The 11821-nt window shown below is 39.4% G+C and overlaps 1 protein-coding gene across 1 annotated transcript; it reads left to right on the forward strand.

Moving 5' to 3' along the window:
- Window positions 1–7206: 7206 nt before the first annotated feature.
- Window positions 7207–10346, forward strand: LOC108513746 (beta-defensin 110). Its single transcript, XM_017849599.1, has 2 exons — window positions 7207–7300; window positions 10063–10346. Exons 1-2 carry the CDS (start codon window positions 7246–7248, stop codon window positions 10209–10211), a joined length of 204 nt encoding a protein of 67 aa, XP_017705088.1. The 5' UTR covers window positions 7207–7245; the 3' UTR covers window positions 10212–10346.
- Window positions 10347–11821: the final 1475 nt, after the last annotated feature.

The following is an 11821-nucleotide window of genomic DNA, read 5'->3' on the forward strand; positions in this document are numbered from 1 at the left end:
TCCTGGGCCCAGTACAAACATTCTTCCATTTGTCTCAACTTCCTGGGCCCAGTACAAACATTCCTCCATTTGTCTCAACTTCCTGGGCCCAGTACAAACATTCCTCCATTTGTCTCAACTTCCTGGGCCCAGTACAAACATTCCTCCATTTGTCTCAACTTCCTGGGCCCAGTACAAACATTCCTCCATTTGTCTCAACTTCCTGGGCCCAGTACAAACATTCCTCCATTTGTCTCAACTTCCTGGGCCCAGTACAAACATTCCTCCATTTGTCTCAACTTCCTGGGCCCAGTACAAACATTCCTCCATTTGTCTCAACTTCCTGGGCCCAGTACAAACATTCCTCCATTTGTCTCAACTTCCTGGGCCCAGTACAAACATTCCTCCATTTGTCTCAACTTCCTGGGCCCAGTACAAACATTCCTCCATTTGTCTCAACTTCCTGGGCCCAGTACAAACATTCCTCCATTTGTCTCAACGTCCTGGGCCCAGTACAAACATTCCTCCATTTGTCTCAAATTCCTGGGCCCAGTACAAACATTCCTCCATTTGTCTCAACTTCCTGGGCCCAGTACAAACATTCCTCCATTTGTCTCAACTTCCTGGGCCCAGTACAAACATTCCTCCATTTGTCTCAACTTCCTGGGCCCAGTACAAACATTCCTCCATTTGTCTCAACTTCCTGGGCCCAGTACAAACATTCCTCCATTTGTCTCAACTTCCTGGGCCCAGTACAAACATTCCTCCATTTGTCTCAACTTCCTGGGCCCAGTACAAACATTCCTCCATTTGTCTCAACTTCCTGGGCCCAGTACAAACATTCCTCCATTTGTCTCAACTTCCTGGGCCCAGTACAAACATTCCTCCATTTGTCTCAACTTCCTGGGCCCAGTACAAACATTCCTCCATTTGTCTCAACTTCCTGGGCCCAGTACAAACATTCCTCCATTTGTCTCAACTTCCTGGGCCCAGTACAAACATTCCTCCATTTGTCTCAACTTCCTGGGCCCAGTACAAACATTCCTCCATTTGTCTCAACTTCCTGGGCCCAGTACAAACATTCCTCCATTTGTCTCAACTTCCTGGGCCCAGTACAAACATTCCTCCATTTGTCTCAACTTCCTGGGCCCAGTACAAACATTCCTCCATTTGTCTCAACTTCCTGGGCCCAGTACAAACATTCCTCCATTTGTCTCAACTTCCTGGGCCCAGTACAAACGTTCCTCCATTTGTCTCAACTTCCTGGGCCCAGTACAAACGTTCCTCCATTTGTCTCAACTTCCTGGGCCCAGTACAAACGTTCCTCCATTTGTCTCAATGTCCTGGGCCCAGTACAAACATTCCTCCATTTGTCTCAACTTCCTGGGCCCAGTACAAACATTCCTCCATTTGTCTCAACTTCCTGGGCCCAGTACAAACATTCCTCCATTTGTCTCAACTTCCTGGGCCCAGTACAAACATTCCTCCATTTGTCTCAACTTCCTGGGCCCAGTACAAACATTCCTCCATTTGTCTCAACTTCCTGGGCCCAGTACAAACATTCCTCCATTTGTCTCAACTTCCTGGGCCCAGTACAAACATTCCTCCATTTGTCTCAACTTCCTGGGCCCAGTACAAACATTCCTCCATTTGTCTCAACTTCCTGGGCCCAGTACAAACATTCCTCCATTTGTCTCAACTTCCTGGGCCCAGTACAAACATTCCTCCATTTGTCTCAACTTCCTGGGCCCAGTACAAACATTCCTCCATTTGTCTCAACTTCCTGGGCCCAGTACAAACATTCCTCCATTTGTCTCAACTTCCTGGGCCCAGTACAAACATTCCTCCATTTGTCTCAACTTCCTGGGCCCAGTACAAACATTCCTCCATTTGTCTCAACTTCCTGGGCCCAGTACAAACATTCCTCCATTTGTCTCAACTTCCTGGGCCCAGTACAAACATTCCTCCATTTGTCTCAACTTCCTGGGCCCAGTACAAACATTCCTCCATTTGTCTCAACTTCCTGGGCCCAGTACAAACATTCCTCCATTTGTCTCAAAGTCCTGGGCCCAGTACAAACATTCCTCCATTTGTCTCAACTTCCTGGGCCCAGTACAAACATTCCTCCATTTGTCTCAACTTCCTGGGCCCAGTACAAACATTCCTCCATTTGTCTCAACTTCCTGGGCCCAGTACAAACATTCCTCCATTTGTCTCAACTTCCTGGGCCCAGTACAAACATTCCTCCATTTGTCTCAACTTCCTGGGCCCAGTACAAACATTCCTCCATTTGTCTCAACTTCCTGGGCCCAGTACAAACATTCCTCCATTTGTCTCAACTTCCTGGGCCCAGTACAAACATTCCTCCATTTGTCTCAACTTCCTGGGCCCAGTACAAACATTCCTCCATTTGTCTCAACTTCCTGGGCCCAGTACAAACATTCCTCCATTTGTCTCAACTTCCTGGGCCCAGTACAAACATTCCTCCATTTGTCTCAACTTCCTGGGCCCAGTACAAACATTCCTCCATTTGTCTCAACTTCCTGGGCCCAGTACAAACATTCCTCCATTTGTCTCAACTTCCTGGGCCCAGTACAAACATTCCTCCATTTGTCTCAACTTCCTGGGCCCAGTACAAACATTCCTCCATTTGTCTCAACTTCCTGGGCCCAGTACAAACATTCCTCCATTTGTCTCAACTTCCTGGGCCCAGTACAAACATTCCTCCATTTGTCTCAACTTCCTGGGCCCAGTACAAACATTCCTCCATTTGTCTCAACTTCCTGGGCCCAGTACAAACATTCCTCCATTTGTCTCAACTTCCTGGGCCCAGTACAAACATTCCTCCATTTGTCTCAACTTCCTGGGCCCAGTACAAACATTCCTCCATTTGTCTCAACTTTAGAAAAACACCACTTGGGGAGTCCCTGATAAGGTCACAACCGTTTGTGGAGTGGTTTTACTGAAAGCGCGGGAACCAATAAAAAAAACTGCTAAATGTATAACTTAAAATGCTAACCAATTGTAATGCTGTAACCAAAAGAATTCCCTTGTTTCTCTGTAACCTTACATATCCTGTTTACATCGGGCTATAAAAAGTGAGCACATGCATTGTTCGGGGCCCTCTTGTATGCTGTGGAGCAGAGGGACCAAGTTCAAACTTGCAGTAAAGATCCTTGCCGCTTGGCTTTGACTCTGGACTCTGGTGGTCTTCTTCGGGAAATAAACGGTCTGGGCATAACAGGTTTTCTACCCCTCTGCAGCTGAACTGGTACCTAAGGTGCAAGACAAAGCACCCTTTACCTTTCTCTCTGCTTTTCTTAAGCAGAAGGAGTCTCTCTCCATAGCCACCACTGCTGGGAATGTGCTAAATCTTACCTGAAGCCAGCATATTTCAGAGTCTCTCCCAAGGCCCTCAGGTAACTTTTATTCAAGGCAGTGGGTTCACTTCTGGCTCAAGGTGTGTCTGGAAATGTCACTCAGGAGCTAGGGCCTGGAAAGGGGGCCTCATGACTCTAGTTCCCTAACCTACTGTGGTTGGGCTGGTATCTATTGTGCAAGACAATGTTCTCCTTACTCGTCTCTCTCCTACCCTCACATGGAAGGAAGTACCTATTAGATCCATGTGCTATGTAGCCTGGGGTTAGGGGAGAGGTGATGCCAGCATTCTCTTAGCCACCTCAACTGGTGTCTCAGTAGGTTTCATGTTCCCTACATTCACTGGCTCTGAGCCCAGTTCAGCACTAGGACTCACGTAGGAGTTACAGTCCTTGTGGCCTAGACTGCCTTTCAAGTTTATTTAGGGCCCAGGACACTTTAGACTGCAGCGACAAGTCTTGCCAAGAATCAAATCCTACCTTCTGGCTAGGGCTGGTTTCAGTACTCCTTCCATGAGTGAGCATCGGCTGGGTTCAACCCGGTTTTGCTTTCTGCTGTGCCAGAGCAGCACTGAGTTCAATGCAGTGTCTCACAATTGCTGTTCTCTCCCTCTCTCGAGCACATGATTCTTTCTCTGCACCACTCAGCTACTGTCAAGGGATGAAAAAGGGGGGTGGTATCTGTGATTTAAGACTGTTTCTCCTACCCTCTTCCAGTGCCTCTTTCAGAGTGAAATTAAAACCAGGTGCTGTGAGTGCTCACCTGATTTATTTATGAAGGTGCTTTTTTTTTTGTTTAGATAGTTGTTAAATTGGTGCCCTTGCAGTTGGGGGTGGTAAGGGGACTCTAAGTGAAGTCTCCTGTTCCACCATCTTGCTCCAACCTTCCTCAGTTTCTTGATAGTAAGTTTTGAAATTAGGAAGTGTGAGTCCTCCAACTTTGTTCTTTTTCAAGATGATTTCTGCTATTTAGGTTTCTTGCATTTTCATATGCATTCACTGTATCTCATACGTTTTGGCACATTATGTTTTTGTTATTATTCATATTAAGCTTATTCTAATTCATCTTTGGATTTACTTTTGAACCAGTGATTATTTTGGAGTGTATTACTTAATTTTCAGTTATCTGTAAATTTTTTATTTTTCTTCAGTTACAGATTTTAAATTTATTACATTGTAGTCTGAGAAGGTACCTTGTATAATTTCAATGTTTTAAATATATTGACACTTGTTTTGTCACCTAATATATGACTATCCTAGAGAACGTTCCATATTTATTTAAAATGAATCTGTATTTTGCTTTTGATGGATGGAATGTCTTACAGGTATCTGTTGGTTTAGTTAGTGTACAAGGTTGCTAAACATTTTTTGTTTCCTTACTGGTCTGTCTAGCTTTTGTATCCGTTATTGAATGTGGGGTATTATTGACCTCAAGTATTATTTTTATTTTCGATCTATTTTTCTTTTTAATTCTGTCGTGTTACTACTTCTTGCATTTCAGAGCTTTTATGTTAGGTACATAAATGTTTGTAATTTCTCTACATGCTTGATGGATTGACCATTTTACTATTATACAATGTTTTTCTTTGTCTCTAGTAACAATTTTTTTCTTAAAGTCTATTTTCTCTTAGGTCAGTTTAGTCTCTCCAGTTCTCTTTTGCATAGGGTATCTTTTTCCATCCTAATAGCAAAACCAATTGGAAAGGGATAAATGCTCTGTGTTAGAGATACAGTTACCTTTTTTTTTTTCTTTTAACCTATGTCAATAGTGCACTTTCTATTCATAGGAATCCTTTCTTAGTCTTCTGTATGTTTTCTGACTACAACAAGATGAAACCAATTCAAAATAGATTCGAAATCAATAACTGAACTCTGAATTGGTGCTCAATAATATTTGTTGAGTAAGTGTTGCATAGTGATATACTGAAGTGGTCTTCCTCCTATCAGCTAATGCTGCATTCCCAATCTTTCTTTACTTTCCCAGAAAGGAAACAGATGAGTCAAGTTCCCCATATTTGATTTAATTCAAAAGTTGTTATTTTTATTTCATAATATGAAGCATCTGTTGCAAAGGATAACAATTACTAGGTAAATAAGTTCATCTATCTTGATTGTACTTTTCTCACCAGTAATATGAGTATATTTGATTAGAAACTCTAAGCAGCTTTAAATTCTTTATTAATGAATGCTGCAGATTCTATGACTCTGTGAAACATTTTTCTTAGATATTATAGAATTAATGAGTTAGGTTTCCAAGACTAATATATGGCCCCTTTCAGCAACATTAGCGTTCAATGATCTTGTTAGAAAAGCAAATTTTAGTCCCCATTCCAGATCTACTAAATCAGAAATACTGGGGGTGGGACCTTGCAATCTGATTTTAGCAGGCTTTCTAGGGGATTCTGATGCAGCCAAAGTTTAGGAACCACTGTCCTAAAAATTATCTTAACTATGTGGTAGGAAATAATTGATTCATTGATTTCCTTTTTTTTTTTTTTTTTTTGATAGGAAGTCTCGCTCTTGTACCCCAGGCTGGAATGCAATGGCATGATCTTGGCTCACTGCAACCTCTGCCTCCTGGATTCAAGCGAGTCTCCTGCCTTGGACCCCTGAGTAGCTGGGATTACAGGTGCCTGCCACAATGGCCGGCTAATTTTTGTATTTTTAGTAGAGGTGGGTTTTCACCATGTTGGCCAGGCTGGTCCAGAACTCCTGACCTCAGGTGATCCACCCTCCTCAGCCTCCCAAAGTGCTGGGATTACAGGCATGAGCCACCACACCTGGCCAATTGTTTTTCTTTATAGCATCAGCTTCTGAGTACTGGGCAAAACTTCCAGCTCTTTCTCACATATCCGAAATAATAGTTTTTGTAAGCATGCAATTTAGATCAGATATGAAACTTTCAGTTCCATAAACAGAATTAAAACGTTGAACCTGAAATTTTGAAATCAGATGACTATAGAAAATTTATAAATCATACAAAGACTTGGCTGGGCATAGTGGCTCATGCCTGTAATCCCAGCACTTTGGAAATCTGAGGCGGGTGGATCATGAAGTCAGGGGTTTGAGGCCAGCCTGACCAACATGGTGAAACTCCGTCTTTACTAAAACTACAAAAATTAGTCAGGTGTGGTAGCAGGCACCTATAATTCCAGCTCCTCAGGAGGCTGAGGCAGGAGAATCACTTGAACCCGGGAGGCAGAGGTTGCAGTGAACTGAGATGGTGCCACTGCACTCCAGCCTGGGTGACAGAGCCAGACTCCATCTCAAAAAGTAAATATAAATAAATAAATAAATAAATAAATAAATAAATAAATAAATAGACTTATATAGAATATTTCCCACATTTTAGTGAATCCCGAATTTACTGATTATTTAAATAGTTGTGTCTTATATTAATTGAAATAAAGTCATTTAATCTCCCTGGTTCTCTTGTTTTATCAGTAAAACAAAACTGATCTCAGTGAGACTTTTTCTGTAAAATCTTATGATTCAGGCATTCAACAGTTTTATACTAAGGCATTAGAATGTTTAATATTACATATAACACAGAATAGAGAAGTTGATTACTATAACATTTAGCAATCCAAACACATATCCCCTATAAATAAAAGTCTCTTAAAAACTATGTTTTCATGAAAGCTAGTTAAGGTTACACAGCAGGTTTTACTTTTATGAGAACAATTTAATAATACTTTTTGAGTTCATGTTCTTTGAGTGTGGCACTATTCAGCCAAGCATACAAATGTTCTTGCTCTTGATAAGCCTCAGTAGTTGAAAGTACTTCCCAGGAGAATCTATAAATAAAAGGGATCTCTGTTTCCTGATTTCAAAACAGCTGACTTGAAAAAGGTCTGTTGACACTTTTTTTTTTAAGAAGCTCTCTACCATGAAGATTCAACTTTTTTTCTTTATTCTGCTCTTTTGGGTCACAGTTTCACAAGGTAATATGCAAATATTTATGGGGATTTATACTAACAAGTTTGAGAAGACATAAGCTGTTTTTTGGTAAAAGTATGATAATAACATAGAGATTAAAACATCATTTCACAAAAATGTAATGTGGTATTTTAGATTGGACTCCAGAACGGATAATAAAGACAATAGTGAAAAGCAGACAAAAGCGACACGTATGAAAACTGGCAAAATTTGAATAGAGCATAGCTTAGTAAATACTACCACATCAATATTAATTTCTTAATTAACGTTACCAAGATTATGCAATATATAATATAAGGGGAAGCTGGCTTCTACCAACTTTGCAACTCTTCTGTAAATCTAAAATAATATTATAACAAAAAGTGGTGTGGGAGATAAATGGAGGGAGATTTTACTTTGCTGAAAGTGATGCTCAGAGATTTCAGACAGAAGATTGGACTTGAACAATGTATTTGAGGGCAGAAATAATAATTTTTGAAATATCACAGTATCACTAGATCAGTGGTTCTCAGAGAGGAGTGAGTTTGTGCTCAAGGGAACATCAGGCAATGTCTAGAGACCTTTTAGCTCATCACAACTTGTACTACTGGCATAGTACCAGCTGTAGATAGAGCCCAGGATGCTGCTAAGTAGCCTACAATGCACAGAACAGCCCCTTAGAGCAAAGAATTGTCCTATCCAAAAGGTCAATATTGCTTAGAGTAAGACACCCTGCCCTTGAGCTTGGCATCCAGTTGACAGGGAGTATATTTAATTGATACTATAATGCTTGCAAAGGAGATTAGCAACCCAAGGACACAAGCTGGAGAACACATGTAGAGGTCAGAATGAGGAGAAAAAAGACAATAATGTTTTAGAAAGGTGAAACAAGACAAAGAACGAATAAGAGAAGGGGTGGGGTCAGTCCAGGGTGGAATCATGGACAGCAGTGCCAAATGTGACAGAACTCTTGTCAAAAGTGAGTATAATCAGGTGTATGTCACTGGCCATCACTTATGGGTTTGATAATCATAACTCCTCAGAAAATGTAGAATAAGTAATGATCTTTAGAAGTGAATATTTAAATTGTGCAGATTAACTAGATGTTCTTCTATGTTTTTGTTTCTTTAAGTTGCTTCATACTCTGAATTGCTTCAGTTACATTGAGAAGAAAACCAATATTCATAGCAGGACTTGGTTTTATAGCCACTATACCTAAGACATAGATAATGTAGCTCTGAGTTTATGTATTAGCTAACAGATATTACTACTCATCATCACTTATCAGCTGTTGGAAATGGAGACAGACTGCCTAGGCAAAGAGCCCTGGCCTCTGAGAAGACCAAGCAATAATTAATAGCAGGAAACAGTGGCATAATTTATTTGTTTTCATATGTGAAAATATTAAATCTATCCTTTGGTCAAGAATTTGATGTGCCTACAAAAAAAAAAGACTGCGAAACAAATGACTTCTGAAAACGCATCGGCCAGGGTACAATTTAAAATATAAAATACATTTTTTGACTTGGTACAATTTAAAATATAAAATAAAAAATATTTGACTTGGAATAGATCATATAGCTGATCAAACCAATGTCCCCAAACCCCCTAAATACAATCGTTTCTAAATAACTTCTAGTGAGATTCCATCTTTAAGTTAACAAAACAAAACATATATCTTTTCTTACAGCTTTGACTATTACAAAGTTATTTTTGCATTGTGTCAAATTTTGTGTTTCTTATAATGTGCAAATTTTAGTTGCAGTTTTGCTCTCCTGGACATATCTTCCTGCTACAAATCTTCAAATCTGCTACATATCTTCCAGCTACAAATCCCTCACTCATTCTTTCATGATTGATGAGCAAAGATAAAGCCAGAGTAACAGTTAACAAACTTTTTCTGGAAATAAGTGAGACAACCAATACTTAAGGTTTTATGAACCCTAAGATCTCAACTGCATTATTTTAATGCAAAAACAGTTATAAACAATGTGTAAGTGGGTGCATCTATGTGCCACTAAAATTATTTCCAAAAACAGGTGGCAGGCTGGATTTGGGCCCCTGACAATAGTTTATTGATTGCTAGTCAAAAGATTTAATAGTACAAACAGTAATTGTGATAAATTCTTGGTAAGTTATTATTTTAGAAACTTTGTGATGAAAGAAGAAAAAGGTAACACTGGTAATTTTAGAAATCATGTAATGGTCAATAATGGCTCCACTTTTTTTTTTCTTTATCAATGTTGTTATTAGACACATGTCTGAGTTACATAATTTCTTCGGGGAAATAAACCCCAAATATGCAGGGGAGTTGCAGGAATTTAGACAAATTATCCAGCGTTGCCTAGCACTTGACATTTTAGAGAAGCAAAATCAAGCTACAGTGAAAATCACTTGAAGAAGAATTCATAAAGCATAACATTCAGTCTAAATAATGTTAGTGAGAGCAGAGAACAGGCTGCTCAAAGGTAATTAGATGATCGTAGAGACAGAGTCTGACCAAAAGATAAATTATGGTCACTTTTCTTCCATTGATTTTGGGAACCATCCTGGGTCACTGCCCAGTTTCTTGTAAGACGGAAAGTGGAAACACCTAACTTAGGTCCAAGACCCTTTTTATTTCTAGAATGTAGCTTGCACCAAGGGACAGTAAATTCACTTAATCTTTCCTCCATAGGTAGGTGGACGTTTTCACTCTATAATCTTTTGCTTCATGGACCTTCTCCTTTTAAAACATGGATGTGTCATAGCTAGATGGCTAATTTCAGTCATTCTTCCCTTCTTACAGCCAAAAAGAAATATCCTGAGTATGGTAGCTTGGACTTGAGGAGAGAGTGCAGAATGGGTAATGGTCGATGTAAAAATCAATGTCATGAAAATGAAATTAGGATTGCTTACTGCATAAGACCTGGAACTCATTGCTGCTTGCAGCAGTAACGATGACAGAAGAAAACAGTCACAAGCTCCAAGAAGAGAAGACCAGTGTTATTAAGTTTTCCCAGCACATCCTTCAAGGCCTGTGTGTCTCTATAATACACAAGAACTAAATAAAACTTAATGTTGAAGCATTCAGAAGTGATCATATGTCACGCTCATATCTGGTGCCTTTACATTACACTCTTCTCCTGATTTGTTGGTACCAGAAGTAGTGGGACTTATTTTATGCAAGTTCCTCAAGTTTTCTGTGCTTCATGTTCCACAAGTTCCACAAGTTTTATGTGCCTTGTGTTAGTTGCCATAAGTAAGGTTGTGGGAAACCTTAAGTCAAAGAATTGGGTAAGCTTATCTCTAAGATACAAGCTTCCAGTAGAAATGCGCTGTTATTTTATTAGATACTATTCCACAGATTACCCCCATGTAAATACATAAATCCACTGGGCTTGGGAGACTGGACATTGAGAGGGCAGATCTTTATTGTGAGAGACACAGAGCTGAAGTGAAAGAATCATGAGTATAAGAATGGAAGACCAGGGAAAAATCACAACTAGCTTCAATTTCTACTATCACTTATTATTTAGTGAAGACAAATGTGTATCAAGAAATAAGAGAGGTAGTAAAAAGAAAGGAGAAGAACTTCAGAAAGAAGAGGAGAAAATAACTGAAAATTTAGGCCAAAAAAGTCAAAAACTATGACTAATAGTTTAATGCAGCTATTCAGTCCTGAGAGATGACTATGTCTGAGGAGATACATGACAAAAGGAAGCAGCAATAACCTTCACTTTTCAATTTCACTCTGCCTCAGTTCCTCTACTACTGCCTCTGAGGATCCACAGTATTCCTCCCTAAAACAGCTCAGTGATGCCTCTGTACCATTTGTTTTCCATTCAGAAGAGCTAATTCTGGAATACAATTTAAACATTAATTGATTCAAAATTCAAATTCGAAATTCTTAAGAATTAATTAATTCAAAATTCTTAAGAAACATCGTCAACACCACAACATAATAATAAAACAGAATCCTCTCTTCCTACTCCTCAAAATAAAATTAAATAATCTTTTGTCAAATTAAAGAAAAATGAAAGGTATTAAATCATACATATAGGTCAGACTTAGACTCAAAAGGAGATGGTAAATCAAGAAATTCCAGGGACTTGCTGCTCTCTTGATATTTTTATTATGGTCTCTCTGTGGATCCAGTCTATTCTTCAAACGCAGATATGAGATCTAAGTATGCTCATACTAAGCGTTATCTACAACAAGCCATGAATGGGGAAATTTTTTTTCTCTATTCAGATCAAATTTACATAGTCTTTGATTGTTTTCTGTTTTCTTGCAATGTAAATATCTTCAAAAGTATCTCTACAATATTTATTTGTAACAGGGTTTCTCAGCCTTGGCACTGTTGATATTTTGGTCCAGGTAATCTTGGTTGTGGGAGGTATTCTGCTCATTATATGTTTTTCAGCATTCTTACCTCCTACCCCCTAGATGCGAATAGCACACTTTCTCCCAATTGTGATAATCAAAATGTCTACCTATATTGCCAAACATCCTCTTTGGGGGAGGGAACAAATTTACACTTGGCTGAGAATTACTGATTTATGAAG

This window comes from Rhinopithecus bieti, unplaced genomic scaffold, assembly GCF_001698545.2.
Source record: "Rhinopithecus bieti isolate Rb0 unplaced genomic scaffold, ASM169854v2 scaffold_31531, whole genome shotgun sequence".
NCBI lineage: Eukaryota > Metazoa > Chordata > Mammalia > Primates > Cercopithecidae > Rhinopithecus > Rhinopithecus bieti.

What these genes read in the sequence shown, in the direction of transcription:
- LOC108513746 (XM_017849599.1), top strand. Translation starts at nt 7,246, where the DNA reads ATGAAGATTCAACTTTTTTTCTTTATTCTGCTCTTTTGGGTCACAGTT. An exon ending in TTGGGTCACAGTTTCACAAG is followed by an intron (nt 7,301 to 10,062) that starts GTAATATGCAAA and finishes CCCTTCTTACAG; the next exon opens with CCAAAAAGAAATATCCTGAG.